Source organism: Thamnophis elegans, chromosome 14, assembly GCF_009769535.1.
Source record: "Thamnophis elegans isolate rThaEle1 chromosome 14, rThaEle1.pri, whole genome shotgun sequence".
Classification (NCBI taxonomy): domain Eukaryota; kingdom Metazoa; phylum Chordata; class Lepidosauria; order Squamata; family Colubridae; genus Thamnophis; species Thamnophis elegans.
The window spans coordinates 23,148,928-23,168,802 of NC_045554.1; the positions used below are offsets into that span (position 1 = coordinate 23,148,928).

A 19,875-nucleotide genomic window follows, 5' to 3' on the forward strand; every position below is an offset into this window, starting at 1 on the left:
CAATCACACTATTTACAGTTTGTTCCAGTCTTGTCACCTTGTCTTAAACCAATAATAAAATCTGTTCCAGACTTCAAAGTATTCCGATTCCCCTTTATTTTTTAGCTCAAGGGTGAGCCTATCAGCTTCCGCACAGGCCAAAATTTTCCTGAATATATCTAACTCTTGATGGTGTATTTTCTTTGTTCCAATACTGCGCGTAAGTTATACATGCCACAGTTAGTATATGTATAATTAGATAAAGTACATCTTTCTCATACCCCTCCTGTATTAAGCCTAGGAGCAAAATTTCTGGTTTGAACAACATTTGATCTCCCACCATTTGTTCCAACCATGATTGAATCATTTTCCAGTATCTTTTTGCCTCATTGCATATCCACCACATATGATAAAAAGTACCTGGTGTTTTTTTGCACGTTCAACAATTTGGGGCCAAATTTTTAAACATTTTGGAGAGCCATGCTGGAGGGAGATGCATTCTGTAGAACATCTTATACAGATTTTCTTTATATGCCGTGGCGATTGTTAGTTTCCGATTAAGTATTCAAAGTTTTTCCCATTTAGCCAATTCCACATTATAACCAAAAATTTTCACCCAGGCAACCATAGTTTCTTTGACATGTTCTTCCTCAAGTTTATATTCCAACAAAAATCTATACAGCACTTTGATCAACCTGTCTTCTGTCTCTATCAGAAGTTTATCTAATATTGTGTAATCTTTGGCAATACCTTCCTTCTTCTTATCCTGTGCAAACCTTGATTGTATCTGTAAATAAGACCACCATTCTAGTTGTACCCCTTGTAATGTCAGTTCTAGTTTAGTTTTTATCTCCCCCTGTCTGTTCAATAACTCTTTGTATGTAACAATTTTTTCCATATTGATTAAATTTGGGTGTATGTATGCTTCCATCGTAGCTAGCCAAATGGGTGTTTCAGTATAGTGGTTGTATAGAATTTTGTTCCATACTAATAACAGGGGCTGTCTGATGTAGTGTCTGTAAAAATATTTATATGTAGATCCTTTTTCATACCATAAAAAGGCATGCCATAAAATTGGATGAAAATTATTAATTGTATAATAAATTTGCATAAAACAAGGAAAACCTATACTGCTTAAACAACAGGTAGCGTGCCAGTCCACCCTGATGAATCAGATAGAAGACACGACTAGGTGAGCTAAATCTACTTTATTTTAAGGCAATAAAATACTAACAGAATCCTGTAAGTCTGAAAATATGAACTTCCAGTCAGTACTTTTAACCGCTTCATACATTAGGGTTGGTCCTCTTAGTTTATTTTAAACCACTGAGAGTTCCTGCCTGTAATCTGATTTGCTTCCTAGGCAGCACCTCTTCCTCACCTTGCATTACATGCAGGCTGTGGCTCCCCCCATCTTTGCTCAGTTATCATTGGTACACCAGTTGCTAGTCTACATACAGCAGGGTGTTTCAGCAGTGACAATGCACACCTTGATCAACCCTTAGCTAAGTTACGTAATGCTCATTACTTGGGGTTGCCTTTGGAGAAGACCTGGAAGCTACAAGTGGTCCAGAATCGAGTAGTGAAATTACTGCTGGGTCAATCCTACCACTGAAGCCTCTTCTAAAGTTACTGCCTTGGTTACCAATAGGCTTCCGGAGGCAACATTAGGCATTGCTCAGCATGGCAGAATCTGCCCATTCGGTAAAAATATCTTGAAAAGGCTTACTAAAAGGCCTTCTTCCACCAAAATTTAGAACACAGAGCCTTTTCTGCTGTGATCCCCACACTTTGGAATTTTTTTACCACTCTCATAACGTTGGAAAAGCCATCAATGCACACGGCCTTGCGATCAGAGTGAAGTTTACCTGAAAAATTCCCGTGGATGGCATAGCTGATGCCAGTGGCACGTTGGAGAGTTAAGTTGTACAGGAACATGGTGCCGGTTGAGGTCGCTTCCCTTCAGCCCACCAGCTAGAAAAAGAGTGAAAAAACCAATCCCGTAACTATTGGGGGCTTCGTAGAATATTTGCAAGCCCCAAATAGTCAAGCAAAGTCTATATCTTCTCCAGTTCTTGCAACTCAATTAGGAAAGGGAAGAGAACGGGCCTGGGGCAGAAAGGCCCAACGCCCTTTTCGGAACGCGTTTAAGCCGCAGTCGGGATGAAGAGCAGGAAAGGCGGCGGCGGGTTAATGGGCCAGGCCCGAGATGAAACAGAGAGACCCGCGCAGTCAGGGACACAATGCAGCAGCTCATCCCGCGCCAGGGCCGAAGGCGACGACGGGGAGGGCGCTGGGGCCCACCGAGCGGCCCCACACCCGCGCGGCAGCCGCCCTCCGCCGGAGAGAGGGCCGCGGGCGCCCCAGCCAGCCTCCCCGGGCGAGATTCGGCGGCACCTACCGCAGAACGGCGCGGATGGCGGCGGATCCCGTCACCCCCCTCGCCTGCCGCACGGCCCGCGCTCCTCCCGGGGTCCTTCGAGGCACGCGGCGCGCGGGCTGCCCTCGCCGCGCCTGACGCGTCGCCACGGCGAGCGAAGCCCTCTCGGATCGCGCGTCAGGCCCCGCTTCGGTGCCCAGGCCCGACCGGATCTCCGCCGCTACCCGCGCCGCTGGCGAGATGTGCGCCTCGGCGCTGTCGCTGGAGCAGCTGCGCGGCCTCACCGAGCTGCCGGACCTGGAGGCTGCCTATGGGCGCCTGTGCCGCGAGGAGGTGAAGGCGGGGGGGGGGAGCCGGGGGGAGGGAGCCGCCGATGCGGGGCGGAGGGGGAGGGGCGGCCTCGAATGCGCGTCTGCTTCGTTGCAGGGCGAGACGCGGGCGGAGCTGGAGCTGCTGCTGGAGCAGCGCGGCGCCCTGGAGGGGAAGGTGGCGGCGCTGCACCGGATGGGGTGAGTGGCGGGGGCCGGGCGGGGCGAGGGGGTTTCTCGGGGCGGGGAGCCTCAGCCGCCGCTCTTCCTCCGCCTCCGCAGCCCCAACCTGCAGCTGATCGAGGGAGACGCGCAGCAGCTGGGGGGCACCATCGCCTTCACCTGTCGCCTGGCCGAGAACGTCAGCAGCAAAGTCCGCCAGCTGGACCTGGCCAAGGTGGGTGCTGCCGCCGCCGCCGCCGCCGCCGCCTCCCCGGAACAGAAACGCCGAGACGGAAGGGAGGCGCTGGGCCGGGCTGCTTTGCTTGTTATGCAGCAGAATTCTACTGAGCCTAGTGGAGGAGGGTGGAATGGAAATGGGAGCGAAAGCGGGCAAAGCAGGGGGTAGAATAAAGGGGGTTAAAGTCTGAACTCTTCCGAGCGGTAGAATGACATTAATACGTTACAGCCTCCACTTAATTACAGAGATTCTACATAGTAGCGATAATGTAAAGTACCGCATCTTAATAAGTCTCTTTAATGTCATTTCACACAGGGACAAAATTGTTTTGAAACCTTTGAAGTTTGTATTTGTCAATGTAATCCCAGAGTATTTAACCTTTTTCTCCATCTAAAAACCTGATTTTCTTGTCAATATTTCATTATGTTGAGAAGCCATATTCTTAAGACATCCTTGTCTTGAATACTTTTCAAATGGCTTACATAACTCTTCATTGATGATGTTTGCTCTGATGAATATATCCCTTGGATAAATTTCTCTCCAATATCCATGCCTTCCAAAACCTTAAATTTAAAGTACCAATTTAAGTTACCAAAAGCTTTCTCTGCATCCAAAAATATTAGAGCTGCTTTTTTCTTCTTGTGAAATTGTCCGTATTCAATAAGATTCAAAACAGTTCTCAATATTGTCTCTCAGTTGTCTTTTTGGCAAAAAGCCAGATTTGTCCTGATGAGAGGGTAGACATTTCCTCAATCTTTCTACCAGTATTGTAGTAAAAACTTTATAGCCGTTGTTTACTAAACCTGCTCACTTTGCTTTGGCAGAACCGCCTCTACCAGGCCATCCAGAGATCAGATGATATTTTGGACCTGAAGTTCTGCACCGATGGTGTCCAGGCGGCCCTGAGGAATGAAGACTATGAGCAGGCGGCAGCTCACGTTCACCGCTACCTCTCTTTGGACAAGTCAGTCATTGAGCTGAGCAGGCAGGGCCAGGAGGGTAAGAAGGCCATTTGGTGTCTTGCTTTTCCTGAGCAGGCTCCCCTGCCCTTCAGAGGCCCTTCTTGCTCTCAGTCCTTCTCTGCCCAGACCAGTAGTGGGTTCCAGGCGGTACACCCTAGTACGGGCGTACTGGTGTAGCTGGGAGCAGTGGCCACTGCACTGAAACAGTGGCTCGTTAGGCCCGCCCAGCTGTGTTCCTTACCGCTTTTTGAGGGAAACGGGCCAATTGGCATTGTGGTGTGTATGCCATTACTGTGTTATATGCATGTGATACTGTACTATAACAGACAATGGTGAGTACTATAAATTACCACATCACGCTATATCAGCATAATGACCGTTGTGAATTTTCTTTAGCGTTAAACTGACTGTAAGAAAGTAAACTCGTATCAAAAACACATGCTCAAAATTTACTTTGAAGCTGCCTCATGTTAAATTGCCTCTGGCCTGCAGCAAACCTTGAATGTTGCTGTTGTTACTGGTTTTAAAGGCTTCTAGCCCTGTCCTGCCAGGAAAACCAGATATTTTTCTTCTGTCTCCAGTTCATAACCCTCTTAGGAGCCTGAATTATTTAGTTAAATTAATCTTGGCATTTATAAATCAAAATAATATTGCAGCTCATTCTCTTCCCTGGCAGGCACCATAACTGATGCCAACTTGAAGCTTCTGCAAGAAGCAGAACAGCAGCTGAAGACAATTGTTACTGAGAAATTTGATGTTGCCATGAGGCAGGAAGACCTGCTCCAAGTGGAACGCTTCTTCAAGATCTTCCCCTTACTGGGCCTGCATGATGAGGGGCTGAGTAACTTCTCCAGATACCTTTGCAAGCAGGTGAGCACCTTGCAGGTCTGAGGGCGAACAGCAACACTTGTGCTGCTGAGGGGATTTCTGACCTCCCTGCACTCTGTCAGTCTGGTGGATGAACCAATGGAAGAGATTTGGCGGCCTGGCTTCTTCTGATCAGCGCTAAAGACAAACAGAAGCTGGTGTCCTTTGAGGAACTAAGTGAAAGCCCGTTAGTCACCGATTTCATTTGGCTTCAGAGTTACTCCGGGGGCTTTTGTAGTTTCCTAGATAGCTGCATTTTCTTTCATTGAGCTGCCACCAGTTTTTCTTCTAATGTTTGAGGTGTGCTTGTTATCATAGGAAAGCGTAAGCTGTCAGGCTTCCTGCTGCAAGTTGTGTTCAGCTTGTATCAGCAGTCCTGCAGTTAATAAGCCGCAATACCTGGGGGTGCACCCCTAAACTGGTGGTGGTTTCCCAGTCTTGGTCATCTATAAATTTCTCCCCATTCCTTCTATGATTTTAAATTTCCCTGAAGTTTGCATATTTTTGAAGTAGGTGATAAAAGTTAGAAATAAATTCATAATTCTTCCTTCAAGAGTACATGCTACTGCCTTGCCTCCTTTTTAATTTATTAAATGCCCATTTCTTGGAATCCAATATGAATTATCCTTTTCGCCTTGTTTTTCTATAAGTTTGAGAATTCCCGTATGGAGCAATCTCTTCACTGGATTTTTCACCATTAGCACTTCATTGGCCAGCTGTTCCCTACCACTTGCGATGAGTGTGAATTTCCTTCCCTCATTCTATCTTCTGAATGAGGAATCTTGCCGAGAATTTATAGAAGATGCGCTTAGTATGTTTTGTGTGTCCCAGATGATAATTTGAGTCTTTTGTAACTGCCTATTATTTGTAAGAGAAGTAGGAGATTGCAGTGGTGAGCCATCTTGCACCAATGGGTGCTGTGAGACAACAGAGCAGGCTAAGGGAGCCTCTTTTTGCAGGTTGCTAACAAAGCAGAAGAGAATTTACACTTGGCGTTACAGACTGAGCCAACAGAACGCCGATATGCAGTCCTGTTTGCAGACACGCTGACGCTCCTCTTTGAAGGTAAAGTTCTGCTCTACTTTCATCCTGAAAACTCAGAAATGAAAAAGGCGCTTCTCCTTGGGTGAACCCCAGAGGAACCTACACAGCCATGTCCAGCCTTCCACCTGCATGGGCCTGGAGCCCCTGAGCTCCTTTGGGCTGCTGCTCTATGGAATGTTGTAGAGGAGACAAAGAAAACAGTAAGTTAGACTGAGGCCTCCAGGAAGTCTTTGAGTTGTAACAAAATACAAAGACTTGATAGGCTGAAGAGGGAGGGGAGGGAGGAAGAAGGCAGTGGAATTTGCAGGAGCCTTTTGCTGTGGTTCTGGCTGATTTCTGTATCCTAGGCAGGGTTGGATGTGAGTGACTCTTCCCCACATTTAAGAGTGAGCAGGCAAAGTCAAAACCTACTGCATGGAAAAACCCCCCCCCACCTCCCAAAACAGGGTGAAAATTTGGTGTGTCTTATACATCAAATGTAGCCCCACCAGCCCCCACCCTTTGGCTGCTGCCTCCCTGCAATTTGCCTCCTTGCAGCAAACAGCAAACAGCCTGTTTCAGCTTTAGCACAAGCAACTAATTGTCGGTTTTAGCCCCACCACCCAAAATGGGTGGAAAATGGGGCTTGTGGAGACCGAAAAAGCGGCCCACGGAGGTGGCAATAGGCTATGGCAAACCCTGCAGCCTGAAACAGTTCATGTTGGGAGGCCCAACAATCAGCTTCTTGTGCTAATCAGGCTATATTGAAACTTGCTGTTCGCTGCAAGGAGACAAATTGCTGGGAGGCAGAGGGAGATTTTTTTTCTCCTGCTAATCAGGCTGTGCTGAAACTGAAACAGGCTGTTTGCTATTTGCTGCAAGGAGGCAAATTGTTGGGAGGCAGAGGCAGATTTTTTTCTTGTTTTCCTCCCTAAAAGATAGGCGCATCTTATACTTCGCAGTGTCTTATACTCCGAAAAATATGGTACTTTTTAATTCATTGATTCCTAGTATGTTCCTCTTCTTTGTGTTAAAAACTAGCAGTCTGGCAGAAATTTTCTGCTCCCTGTCCCTGAGATTTCGTGGGACTGGGGTTTCTTTCAGGGATTGCACGTATTGTGGAGACCCACCAGCCCATTGTGGAGACGTATTATGGACCTGGCAGGCTTTATGCGTTGATCAAGCATCTGCAGGCAGAATGTGACCAGCAGGTGGAGAAGGTGGTGGAGAAGTTCATCCAGCAGAGAGACTATCGTAGGCAGGTGAGGGGGCGGGAAGGCTGGGTCTTCCTGGCAGATCTCTGTGACTGCCTGGCTCTTGCTCTCAGGAGTGTGGGTGAAATGGGAAATAAATCTTGCTTTTTGTTGAGAACAAAGCCTCCTACCTGGAATGTCCTTCAGAATGTTCCAGTTGAGTTTTGCTGGGGCCCGGACAAAGCATAAATCATCCTACGTGTTCCAGCGATGGGCAACAGAGGGAATTTGGCCTGAGCCTTTGCTCCCCTGTTCTCCCACCCAGCAGTACAGGAGCTATTCTGACTGTAACCCATAAAGAACTCCTGGTCCTTCTGAAGAAGGAAGAGGAGCCATTTGATGTTGGCCTTGACCCCACTCGGGATCCATGGTCCTGGGAAGCACAGGGGCTTGTCCAGGCAGGGCAGGACTCTCAGTTGCCCAGCTTCTCCTCGGGGGTCCTCTGGGCTGTGAATCAGGCTCAATGCAGTGGCTGCCCAGTGGGGAGAGCCCGGGCTCAGCTTTTCCGGGTTTGCCTTGTCCTTTGAAGCTGCCTGCTGGGCTGTGGGTTCTAGCTTCCAAGGCCAGCCTGCAGAGCTCTGCCTTTCCCGGAGCTGGACCTGCCACTCCCAGCCCTGTCAGGGAGTTCTCAGAGGGTCCTGGCAATGGTCGGGCAGCAGCCAGGCCTTTTTCTCTGACCTCTTTCAGCTTTGCTGTGGCCGGGATGTATCCCCTGCAGCCACTGCCTGCTTGGGCTTGCCCAGTAAAGAGAGGGGGGCCTGACAGCTCTTGTCTTCCAATGCTTGCAGTTCCAGCACGTCCAGAGCAGCACAATGAGGAGCGTGGCAGGAGAAAAGATTGAACCAAGGTGGAGCACATCTCTCTTCTCTTTTTTTTCATGTGAAAGCAAGGCAGGCTCTTTCCTGGGGGAGGTTGGGATTTGCTGGGCAACAAAGTCTGCTTGGGGTTTCTACCAACTTTATTGGACTGGCTGGCTGCTGACAGCCTCCCAGAGGGCCATCCAGGGCAGGCGCTTGTCCTCCCTGGGAATGTGAACCGAAAATGGTTGATGCAGCTTCCTCTGGGGCCTTTGGATGTCACCCCCGAGGAGTGTGACTTGCCTGGTAGCTTTGAGCTTCCCTTCTCACTCTGAGTTGCACAAGAGAGGTCAGAGTTGTGGAGGTGAGTGACTGCTTTCCAGCCTGACTTGGAAAGAAGTTAAAATTCCCCCTAGAGTAGCATTGTCCAATGTAAGCCAAAATCCATGGTGTACTTTGATACTTTGTTTAACAATATAATTTTTATTACAGAATTTTTAAGAGAATAAAAATAATACAAATTTTGTAAGAAAAAAGGAAAGAAAGCAAAGCATTAAAGTGGAAAGGGGTAAAACGAAAGAAACTGAAAGGAAAAAGAAAGAGAAAAAAGAGTTATAAAGAAGAGCTTCCAAGTTTTCTTAACAGCAATTACATTTATATTTTACCCTCTCTCTACGGTTACAGCGTACCTTCTTTCCGTAGTCTACCCTTTTTAGTCGAATCCCTGAGCATGTTCATCTTTTTCTTTTTTCAGCATAAAGTTCATAAGGTGTTTTCAGTCACTAATAAATGTGGTTCTTTATCTTCCTCTAATCAAACAAGTCAGTTTTGCCATCTCTGCTAGTTCTGTCATCTTCACCAGCCATTTCTCCATTGTGGGTGTTTCATTCTCTTCATTTCTCTGTGTGTAATAACCATGCAACTGTTGTCTTATGTAAATGTCCTCCAACACTCTTTTGATTTGTTTAGCGGTTAGTCCCAGCAAGTGAAGTTCTGGTTTCTGTTCTTCGATGCTCCTATTTATTTCTGTTGTGTTCAGTTGTTGGGAAAATCGGCCCAGGAGTGTCTTGCTGTACGCAAAATCAGCTAGTCATTTCTTTGCCCCCATGTCTCTTATGAGAACTGAAAGAGCCCTTTCAGCAGAGCTATGCAGAAGCGCCAGGAAGGAAATGGAAGGCAGCCAGATGCCCTGCCCAGATGGCTCATTGTTGCAGATTCTGGCTTAGCAAATGTGGCTCAGTGTCCCTTTTCTCTGGCTGATACTTGCTTTGCTTCTCACAGGGAACTTGATCCTATTTTAACCGAGGTCACCTTGATGAATGCCCGCAGCGAACTCTACCTGAGGTTCATCAGGAGGCGCATCACCTCTGACTTCGAGGTGGGAGATTCTGTGGCCTCCGAGGAGGTGAAGCAAGGTAAAATGCAGGTGTTTGCTGGAGAGCCAGGTGCAAAGGGAGTCAGTTGGCTTCCTTTCTACAGCTCGGCATCTGTGATTATCTGCTCTTTAGCAGTGAAAGTGAACACACCCACCCACACCCAGGCATGACGTGAGAAAGCCGAAAAGGAAATGAACCCTGCCCCCCAACAGGGGTTGCTTCTTTTTGCCTCAGAGAGAAAGCAGGCATCCAGGTGGGCCTTGACTAACACCCACAATGGAGCCCAGCATTTTGGTCACACCTTACTGCAGTTTTAAGTCACACCACATGACCGGATTCACCTTTGCAACCATTTGGTGATTAAGCAAATCCAGCACACTCAGTGGGTGTTTTGTAGGTTTCTGCCAGAAAATGGCAAAAACTAAAATGTCTCACGGCTGGGACACTGCCATGGATTGTAAATGTGAGCCATTTGTTAAGCACCCCAAATTCAATTGTGTGGCAGTTTGTAGCTTTGCAGGCAGGTTTGTAGTTAACTTCTTTGTAGTACAAAGGTCTGAGTGGCTTGTTAATTAGTCAAGGACTGGATATAATGGAATGCGTGAATGACCTCGGGGAAAGAACCGTTGCAGGAACTGGGTCTGTCTAATGAAAAAAATGGACTAGGGGAGACATAGCAGTGTTCCAATATCTCAGGGGTTGCCACAAAGAAGAGGAAGTCAAGCTATTTTCCAAAGCACCTGAGGGTAGAACAAGAAGCAATGAGTGGAAACTAATCAAGGAGAGAAGCAACTTAGAACTTAGGAGAAATTTCCTGACAGTTAGAGCAATTAATCAGTGGAACTGCTTGTCTCCAGAAGTTGTGAATGCCCCAACACTGGAAGTCTTTAAGAAGATGTTGGTTAGCCATCTGTCTGAAACGGTATAGGGTTTCCTGCCTAGGCAGGGGGTTGGACTAGAAGACCTCCAAGGTCCCTTTCAACTCTGCTATTATATTGTATTGTATTAAAGGAGCTGCTGCCGCCGCCACCTAGGAAGCCATCAGAGAACTGGGGCAGGAACGGCAATCCTGGAAGAGTCAGGAAAGAAAGACCCAGCCCCAGGGGTCTTGCGGGTCTTCAGCCGTCACAAGTAAACCAGACGAGGAAGAGCTGCTCTGTGAGGGAGATGGGTGGTTCCTAAATAGGATAAAACAAACACATCAATAAATCTCCTTTATTGTAAGGCTCCATTGACGGAATCTTGAAAATCCGAAGGGGGCGGGAAGGGGACCAACTTCCCGCCCCCTCTTTTCATTGCCAGCTCCATCAGGGCAGGTCCATCCTTGGTTTCTTTCTTTGACCTCCCCCCTTTCCTCAAAGTCATCCATGCTTCCATTGCATCATCTCTATTCCCCAGCTGTTACAAAAACAGCTGTCCATAAAATTTAATAGTACAACATTTCACCTGTTTTTTTATGAAAGTTGGGTTTTCACATGTTACATCATAATGTGGATTGTATGTATGGTGTGAATTTAAATATTGAGGGTGATAAACCATGGTTTGTGGTTTAGTGCAATGCAGGGCTGCCTACAGTCTAGAAAGCAGGTATGTATCTCAAGAAACTCACCTTAATATCTGCCGTCTTATACTTCGTTCTACTGCACAGATAGTCCTTGATTTACAACTGATTGCTTAACAATGGTTTAATTTAACAATAGCCTATGAGAATGTCAGTTATGAACTAAATTTAACTTTACGATCACACACACACACACACACACGGCCCCTTTATGATCATGTGGTTGCAATTCAGGTGCTCGGCAACCGACTTGCATTTACAGAATTTACTGGTTACAGAATCCTGTGGTCATGTAATCAAGAGTTGCAACATTTTTTGCCGGTCTCCATAAAAAACTGGTTAAGCTGGAATCACATTTACACCCCTGTGACTCAACCTATTCCTGTCCCCTTTGTGGTCATAAATTGAGGACTGCCCCCCCATATGACTGACTGTCTTGTAAGCTGCTATTGTGTCAGATATTGCATAAAAATGTATTCATTATTGATATTAGCCACAGTTCCACTCAGTCTGTAAGTAGACTCCCATTTTAGCCATCAGGAGCGCCAGAAATCATCTCAACTTGGTCATTTAGGAAAGAAAAACCCTTGGCCCATGATTAGCCAAAAGTATACTTTACTAAAGACAAGGTGAAGCAAAGCTGGATCTGAAGTTTTCATGCTCAAAAGATAAATTAACTTTTCCTTGCTCCTGGCCAGCCCCCCCACTGGTTATCAATCAATGTCCAATCAGATGTGTGTGGGGAGGTACTATATTTTTCAGACTGTAAGACACTTCGGACCTAGCTTTTGGGGAGGAAAACAAGAAGAAAAAATCTGCCTTCCAGCAATTTGCCTCCTTGCAGCGAACAGCCTGATCAGCTTCAGCACAGCCTGATTTAACATGAGCAACTGATTGACAGTTGGATCGGCCTCCCGATCAGCAGTAGCCTATCCACTGTTCCAGGCTGCAGGGATCACCACCGTGAATCACTACCGTCGCTGCCCATTGCCACTGTTGCCTCTGCACACCCTGTTTTCAGCCAACGTGTGCCCCGTTTTTGGCCTGTCCTCTGCCGCCGCCTGGAATGGGCCAAAAATGGGGCATGCAGAGGCCAAAAATGGGATGTGCGGAGGCCAAAAATGGGACACGTGGAGGTGGCGATGGAAGGCGGCAGTGAATGGTGACGATCCCCGCAGCCTGGAACAGCTGATAGGTGGTATTCTGGGAGGCAGAATACCACCTATCAGGCCATCAGCTGCTCATGCTAAATCAGGCTGTGCTGAAGCTGACCAGGCTGCTTGCTGCAAGGAGGCAAAATGCTGGGAGGCAGAGGCTGGTGGGTGGGGACTGGTGGGTAGGTGGGGCTTCGGCAACATTCTCTCTATAAGATGCACAGACATTTAAACCCTCTTTTTTGGGGGGGAGGCATCTTATACATCAAAAAAGGTATTAAGTTGCCTCGCCAGAGATTTTCCATCTGGGGCCTTTGCAACTGTCTTGAGCTATTGATCTCTAGTAGTAGCTGCAGAGAATTTACGTCTCCTTAATTCAGGATTTTGATTACATCATTATCATCTTTGTGCAAGCCCCGCTTTTATCGTATTTCAAACCATTCGGCTGTTTCTTAATCATTGTGGTTCTGCTCCACAGAGCATCAGAAGTGTCTGGACAAAATGCTCCACAATTGTTTTCTGAGCTGTGCCATGCAAGAGTTGATTGGCTACTACATCACCATGGAAGAGTACTTTATGAGAGAGACTGTGAATAAGGTAGGCAGGACTGCCTGGAAGTTTGTATCTGTTCTCCTTCCCTTCTTGGATGGAGCAGGCCACCTCAACAAGCTCAGTTGCGTGGATGAGTCCCACGGAGGGTCCGTTACCTCCATGGGAAACCCAGTGGGAAGGAAACAGCCTTCGGCTGGGCCAGTGTAAGGGAGCCTTGTCAACCTTGACTGCCAACAATCCAATGTTTTTCCAACTTGTCAGAGAGGGAAACCAGATTCTCTTGGCTGCAGTAACTAGACTCTCTGCTTAGGAGTTTCTCAGTTTCCCATAGTGGTGGTTTGGCTTACCAATGGTGGTTTAATCAGCAAAATTTAACACAGTTTGAATCAAACCATAGCTGAGCGGAGGAAATGATGACGGTGATCAGATCGGTTTGACATTTTCTGCTGAGGAGAGCAATCTTTGACTGTCTTGTCTTCAGAAGCAGCAAAGTTTGGAAGCCAAGCGCTACATCTCCCTGGTCACCCGAGTAGAGCCAGTGTTTGATGAGTTGAGAAGCCCAGAATGAATTGTGAATGCCTGTTGGCTTTTCTGCTAGGCTGTGGCCATGGACACCTGTGAGAAGGGTCAGCTAACCTCAAGCATGGTGGATGATGTTTTCTACATCGTGAAGAAATGCATCGGGAGGGCTCTTTCCAGCTCCAGCATCGACTGTCTCTGTGCCATGATCAACCACTCCATAACTGAGCTTGAGTCAGAGTTCAGGTAGGTGGTGGGGAAGGAGGTGGGCAACGTGTGGAACTCTTGTGGGGACCTGAGGAGGTTCTGCTAAGTCTCCTCTAGGCCTCCCTAAAACAGACGTAAGCTGCTCTTTGGACTGCATGGGCTTCATGAACATAATCAACAGATTTGCAAATTTGGGGGCTGGACTAGGACCTCCAGAAGGTTGGAGGAGATGATCTCCAAAAACCCCATGATCCCATGACTTTGATTTCGTAGAATCGTGAAATTCAGGATTGGAGCGACCTTGGAGGTATAAAGAAGTCTGACAAGGGAGCTGTGCACACTGTTTCAGATTAAATTTACTTATTGGAATGTTTTGAGTTTGAAATAAACTATAGATACACGGATTCCATTATTTCCTGTTCCTGGGGGCTTGGGATGGACTCTAACTGCACCTAAGGGCAGGATTTATGTCACACAAGACTGGGCGGCAAGGAGCTTCCTTTGCTCTGCAAATTCTGCCAAGGCCTCCTAGCAGCGAAGGCAGTTTTGTTTTCCTAGAGCTGGGATTTCCTAGAGGGGTTTTTGGGGGGGTTGCAAGCCAAAGCCCTTGGTCCTGCCTCCTTCCTGCAGAAGAAGTTGGCTCCCTGGATCTCCAGCATTCCTGCTTGAGGTTGCCTTCTTTCCATAGGGAGATCCTGGGCCACAAGCTGCGGGTGGGCTTCCCGGCCACCACTTTCCAGGATTTCCAGAGGGGAGTGACCAGTGCCGTGAGCCTCATGCAGAGCAGCCTGCAGCAGGGGAAGTTCGACCCTAAAGGCATTGAGAGCACCGATGAGGCTAAGCAGTCCTTCCTGGTGCGTTGTCCGGATGGGGCCCCGGGGGGCAATCCCTGGATTGGAGGGAAAGGCAGAGGCTCTCCTAGAGAGCCAGTATGGCTGGGTTGAGGGCCAAGCAAAGTGGGCTGTTGAAAGGCTGTTAGAAGCACCAACTCATTCTGTCAAAATGCTTGTCTTACGCAAGTACCTGGGGTACGATTAATTTCGGTTGACGGGGAAAGGAGGTTGGAACATTGTTCCACATTGAAGAGCCCACTGGTTAAGTCTTGCATGGAGAGGCAGCAAGGAAGCGAGTGGAGAAGGGGCTGTCAGGTCTTGGCCTCAAAGGGCAGCCCCATGTGCCAAGGCCTGGGCCCGATGGTCCAATACATGGAAATCTCTTTGTAGTAGCCTCCCCCAAGGAACCGGGGGCTGGCAGAAATGGAAACGCCACCCTGCCTTTCACCATCCATTGGGCCAGTTTTCTTCCTTTCCTGTTCCTGGGTGGGGAACAGCCCGGTGCCTCGTTTTAAGAGTCACCTGGGTCTGAGAGGGAAAAGGAAGTGGGGGATCAGATGCCTGAAACCTTCCTCCCTTAGTCTTCCCCTGGCTCCCATCTCCTCCTCAGAGGAGCGACGACTGAGATGCTGACCTTGGGGACAAAGGCCCTTGAGGCATGGCTGCTCTTCAGGGTGGGGTAAGATGCTGACCGTTCTGCTTCCTCTGTATGGCAGGTGACTTTAAACAATGTGGAGGCCTGCAGCGAGAACATCATGACCCTGAAGAAGACCCTGGAGGTACTTGTGGGCTCTGAGCGCTTGGCTGGAGCAGCATGTCTTGGACTCATTGTGTGTTTGTGTGATTCAAATCCATCTTGGGGCTAAGTTAATACCCTAATTCATAGAATCATTCATTTCAATTAGAAGTCCGGCTTTATTTTGGGAGATCCTGGCTTATTCCAAAGATGGGTACCCAAAGAAACCAGGATATAAACCGTCTACGTAAGAACACAAGGATGCTGAGTTTGGAGCAAGGAGTTGCGGTGCCTGGCCAGGAGGTCCCATCCAGAGACTTAGACTGTATGGGAAATGGGAGGAAGAACTGAGCAGCGGGAGAGCCGCCCTGTGGGTGGGCTGCTGCCCCACCTTCTCTTGCCGTGCTTCACTTCCACCGGACTTGAGGTCTCCCTTTTGCAGAGCCATTCTTGTTTGCAGCTGGGTCTCTGCTTCCCTACAGAGCGACTGTTCGGAGCTGCTCAGTCAGGGCTTTGGAGGAGAGCAGGCTCGGCTCAAGCTGGAGAGCTGCCTTTCAGACATGGACGCCGTCTCCAGCAAGTTCCGTGACCTGCTGCAGGTGAGCGTTGGCCCTTTGGAGCGTTGCCTGTCCCAAGGCCCCCCAGGAGGGAGGGAAGGAGGCCAGTGGACAGCATCCTTGCCCGGCAGAAGGTGAGCTGCTTGGGGCTGCAAGAGGAGCTTCTCTTCCACTCACCCACATTTTGCTGAGCATTTCTACGCTTCAGCTTAGAGAGATGATCGCATTCTTGAAAGATGAGCAGCTCCCAACAGGCCGGGACCCCTGGGGCTCTGCCCGTTTGCCAGGATCAGCTTCCAGGTATAGGGGAGCCTGGAGACCTAATGAGGGGCTGCTGACTGACCCTTGTTCTCTCTCAGGAAGGCCTGAATGAACTCACCAGCTCAGCAGTCAAACCCCATGTGAAGCCCTGCATTAACCTCTTCCTGTCTGTATCCCACAACATTGAGGAGGTGAGTGCAGCCTTGGTTTGTTTGCTTGCCTGAATGCAGGAGGCTGGAGAAAGGGAGCGGTGGTGGCGGTAGTGTTTTCGCCACTTTTGAAGACCCCACGGGGACTATAGAGAGGAGGAGATGTGGAATGAGAATGCTGCTGGGGGAGAGAGTGCTTGAATAAAACATGTTGCGGTCATTAATAAAACAGGAATAGTCCAGAAAGGCTGAGGAGGAATCTCAAGACTGCCCTCCGTGACTCTCTTTGGTGTAAGGGGGAGGGAAGGGGGCAGGTGGAAAGGCTTCTGAGCTCTTGGTGCAGCAGAGTTCCAGTGTTGCTTGTGGTGCCGGTTCCCTTACTGGCCTAACTGAAGAGCTGATGTGGAGAAGGGGCCTGGAGGCTCACTTTTCCTTGCCCGGGGGGGGGGGGGGGGGAGCGCTTGCCAGTCAAGTGCCATCCTTGCAGCAGGCTCTCTTTCTGCATGCAGGGTTCTTTCCTTCAGCATCTCCCCAGGGAACAGCCCTGGTGCCTCTCAAGCCCCCCCCCCCTCTGTTTCATCCTACTAAGCGGCCACAGAAGTGGTAGGAGGCGGCCTCGGGGCTGGCCAGCCTTTGCCAGGCCAGCCAAGTCTTCAGAAAGCCTGGAGGAGTAGCAGTGGCTGGGCACGCCTTAAGCAAGCCAAGCCTGTTAGGCAGCTGAGCCCATCAGTCCCATCCTTTGGCTGTCCTGGCTTCCGTGAAAATAAAATTGCTGTGGGGCCTCTGAGAAAGATGAGACGGGCCAGCTGGAGCCGCCGCTGCCGCCGCCACCCCACCCTGGTACTCAAGGGAGGCAGAGGAAGGGGGCGCTTGGTGGAGAGGCCAGCTCTGTTCTCTGCTGTTCTTTCAGGAAGAGTTCAGTGACTATGAAGCCAACGACCCCTGGGTGCAGCAGTTCATTCTTAATCTGGAGCAGCAGATGGTGGAGTTCAAGGTAGGTTCGAGACTTACGAGTTGATGGGATTCCTCCAAGGGGAATTGGCCCCATTGGCATAGAGGCATTGGTCATTTCAAAGAGAAGGCAGCTGTCCGCTGTGTGTCCCCCTTGCCAACAGAAGGGCCAGGGCTCTCGTTCCCTTGGCAGCTTTTTCCCTGGGCACACCAGCCTTCTCTCTGGACAGGGACATTGTCCCCGCTGGCCTGCCTCGGTCTGCTTCTGGTAAGAGAGCCATCCTGAACCAAGTCTTCTCCCCTCTCTGCAGGCAGGACTGTCCCCTGTGATCTACGATAGCCTCACCAGCCTGATGACCAGTCTAGTTGCTCTGGAGCTGGAGAAGGTTGTTCTCAAGTCCACCTTCAATCGGGTAAGATGGGGTAGAGAGTGCCAATAAAGCCAACCTACATGTCAATTGCGAGACATGCCAGCATTACAATCTGAGTCTATTTATATGTACCCTGTTACCACGAAAATAAGACCTCCCTGGGTAATAAGACCTCCCTGAAAATATTGTAACGCAGCAGCAGCCATGAGGTGACCACACTCCCCACCTCCTGCACCTCAAAAATAATAAAACCTCCCCAAAAAGAAGAGGCTGGTTCAGGGTTGGGAATCGATCCCGCTTTGGAGAGCCCCTTGTTTAACTCCTGGTGGAGCCTGTTTGCCGACTCCTCCTGCCTCCAAGGCCCAAGGCCAGACGGGCAGCTGAGGGTGGGTGAAGCCAATGGGCGACAGAGTACGGGGCTTTCCCTGAACTTCCCTGCTTCCAGGTGGAGTTCAGAGGGGAATCCATTCCAGGAGGTTCTGCTGGGGCTGGGCTGGGCGTCTCCTGGCCAGCTGCCAGTTCAGCCACGCTTTGCCACTTTCTGTCTCCTCAGCTTGGCGGGTTGCAGTTTGACAAAGAACTGAGGTCCCTGATAGCCTACCTGACTACAGTCACTACCTGGACCATCCGTGACAAGTTTGCCCGGCTCTCCCAGATGGCAACCATCCTCAATCTGGAACGGGTGAGCCCTCCGCAGTTTCCTCCCTAGGCAGGGTGGCCAGAGAGGGGGAGAGGGTGGAGGCAGAGCCCCATCCCAGATGGCTCAAAGGCAAAAGCGGGCAGGGCAGGGGCTCTGCTGCCTTCCAGGTGTCAGGCAGATGCTGTCTGGTCCTCTGCCGGATGGGCAGACGGTGTTTTCCTCTCTTTTTAGGTAACGGAGATCCTGGATTACTGGGGGCCCAATTCAGGCCCTCTGACGTGGTGTCTGACGCCAGCAGAGGTGCGCCAAGTGCTGGCCCTCCGGATGGATTTTCGTAATGAAGACATCAAACGCCTGCGCCTGTAGCCTCCTTGGGAAACGCGCTGCCGCCTCCTGCCAGGACTGGCGGCTGAAGCAGGGAGAAGCTCAGTGCTGGCCGCCTTCTTGCTAGGGAAAATGGGAAAAGTGGAAGGAGGAGCGTTTTCCTCTCCAGCAGCCTCCACTGGCTTTGGGCCTCTTCCTTCCCTGTGTTGTGGAAGATGGTTGCCCAGCATCCGGGGCTTGGGAGGAGCTATCAGTTTATGGCAACCCTCCCCTCCCCCCCCCCCCCCGAAAAAAGCTTCCCTGGACCACGATTGAAGGGCCCCTTCCTCTTGGGTCCTGACCCTCGGCTTTGCTTTCGGCTGTACCTGGTGAGGAGTTTGGCCGGAGCTTTGGGCAGAACCGCCTCCTGGAACCTTCCTTGGGGGCCAACATGGAGAGGCCAAATTAGCCCACAGACCCAAAGGAATTTAAAATAAACCTGCTGATACCATAATGCTGTTTAAGGGTTGACAGTGTTCAGGTGCAGGTCCAACATTAGCGTTGTATTAGCTGCAATGGGCAACTTATAAGAGTTGGCTTCACAGTTTGGGCTCTCTCTTTAGGAGAAAAGAGGGAAGACAGGAGAGCCACCTTCCAATATTTGAGGGGCTTCCCATAAGGAAGAGGGGGTCAGTCTATTCTCCAAAGCAGGACAAGAAGCAACAGGGGAAACTAATCAAGGAGAGCAATCTGGAACTCAGGAGGAATTTCCCCACGGTTACAATTATTAATCAGTGGGACAACTTGCCTCCTGGAATTGTGGCTGTTCCATCGTTGGAGGCTTTTAAGAAGAGACTGGAAGCCCCTAATCTGGAATTGTACAGGGTCTCCTGCTTGAGCAGAGGGTTGAACTGGAAGACCCCAAAGTCTTCTAGTTCAACTCTTATTCTCATCACTGTAATTGGGTGTGGCTGATGACTGAAAGAAGATTGGGCCACTTCACAAAAGGAACCAATTGCCAGCAGCTGTTGCATTCTGCTGATTCCCTCCAGGGAAGAGGGGGGGGCACTTTTAAAGTCCCTGCTGCCCTGGGCTGTCCTGCTTTTGGCTTGTGGTTGCAGCTTGCAGAAGCCAAATGCCGTGTTGGGGAAGCCTCCGGTCTGATCGAAGTGGCTTCTGGCTGAGAGCGTAACTCCTCTGGCTTAGCTGTTGTAGCTGGAACACGGGGAGGAGATACTATAGATAGGGAAGCCCATGACTGAGACAAGAAACCAGGGCTTTAAACAGGAAGCAGATTTGGGGGGGGGGAAGAGTCCTGCAGGAGTGGAGCTGCTTGCTAGTGAGGATGTGGGGAATTGCTCTCTTCAAGCAGAGGCCGGGTGGCCATTGGTCAGGGATGCTGAGATGGGAAATTCCTACGTTGAACAGGGTTTAACTAGATGATCCCCAAGATCCCATGAATCAGAATTCTGGGGAAGTGTGATTCTGAGGGTACTGTTAACAGTAGAATCAAGGCTGGGAAGGCCCTCCAGAGTTGTTGGAACCGGTCCCTCTGCTCAATGCAGACCTCGGTCAAGACAACAGCTGAGTGCTGTGCTGGTTCCCCCTGACCCCCTGACCCCTGCATTTCAAAGCTTGGGACAGGAAGGAGTTTTCTCTTGCCTGCAACATCTGCTCATTTGGCTGGGCCTCAGGGGCCCTCAGTTCATGTCTCCTCCTCAGTAGGCTATAATTTC

The 19,875-nt window shown here is 49.6% G+C and overlaps 2 protein-coding genes across 2 annotated transcripts in view; one reads left to right on the forward strand and one right to left on the reverse strand.

Annotated features, from left to right (window-relative positions):
- Positions 1-2,486, reverse strand: part of SF3B3 (splicing factor 3b subunit 3) — a 40,484-nt gene extending 37,998 nt beyond the window's left edge. The window contains exons 1-2 of the mRNA XM_032230762.1: positions 2,381-2,486; positions 1,848-1,953 (exon numbers count right to left, since the gene is read on the reverse strand). Of these exons, the coding sequence (XP_032086653.1) occupies positions 1,848-1,917 (70 nt within the window). The 5' untranslated portion in view covers positions 1,918-1,953; positions 2,381-2,486. The remainder of the gene's footprint in view (positions 1-1,847; positions 1,954-2,380) is intronic.
- An 11-nt stretch (positions 2,487-2,497) lies between these two features.
- On the forward strand, positions 2,498-18,653 carry COG4 (component of oligomeric golgi complex 4). The gene is made up of 19 exons (XM_032230765.1): positions 2,498-2,692; positions 2,786-2,868; positions 2,950-3,064; positions 3,892-4,066; positions 4,706-4,899; positions 5,856-5,961; positions 7,024-7,181; positions 7,961-8,019; positions 9,251-9,384; positions 12,539-12,657; positions 13,211-13,377; positions 14,027-14,192; positions 14,888-14,950; positions 15,390-15,506; positions 15,824-15,916; positions 16,785-16,868; positions 17,137-17,238; positions 17,750-17,878; positions 18,068-18,653. Exons 1-19 carry the CDS (start codon positions 2,600-2,602, stop codon positions 18,200-18,202), a joined length of 2,292 nt encoding a protein of 763 aa, XP_032086656.1. The 5' UTR covers positions 2,498-2,599; the 3' UTR covers positions 18,203-18,653.
- The last annotated feature ends 1,222 nt before the right edge of the window (positions 18,654-19,875 follow it).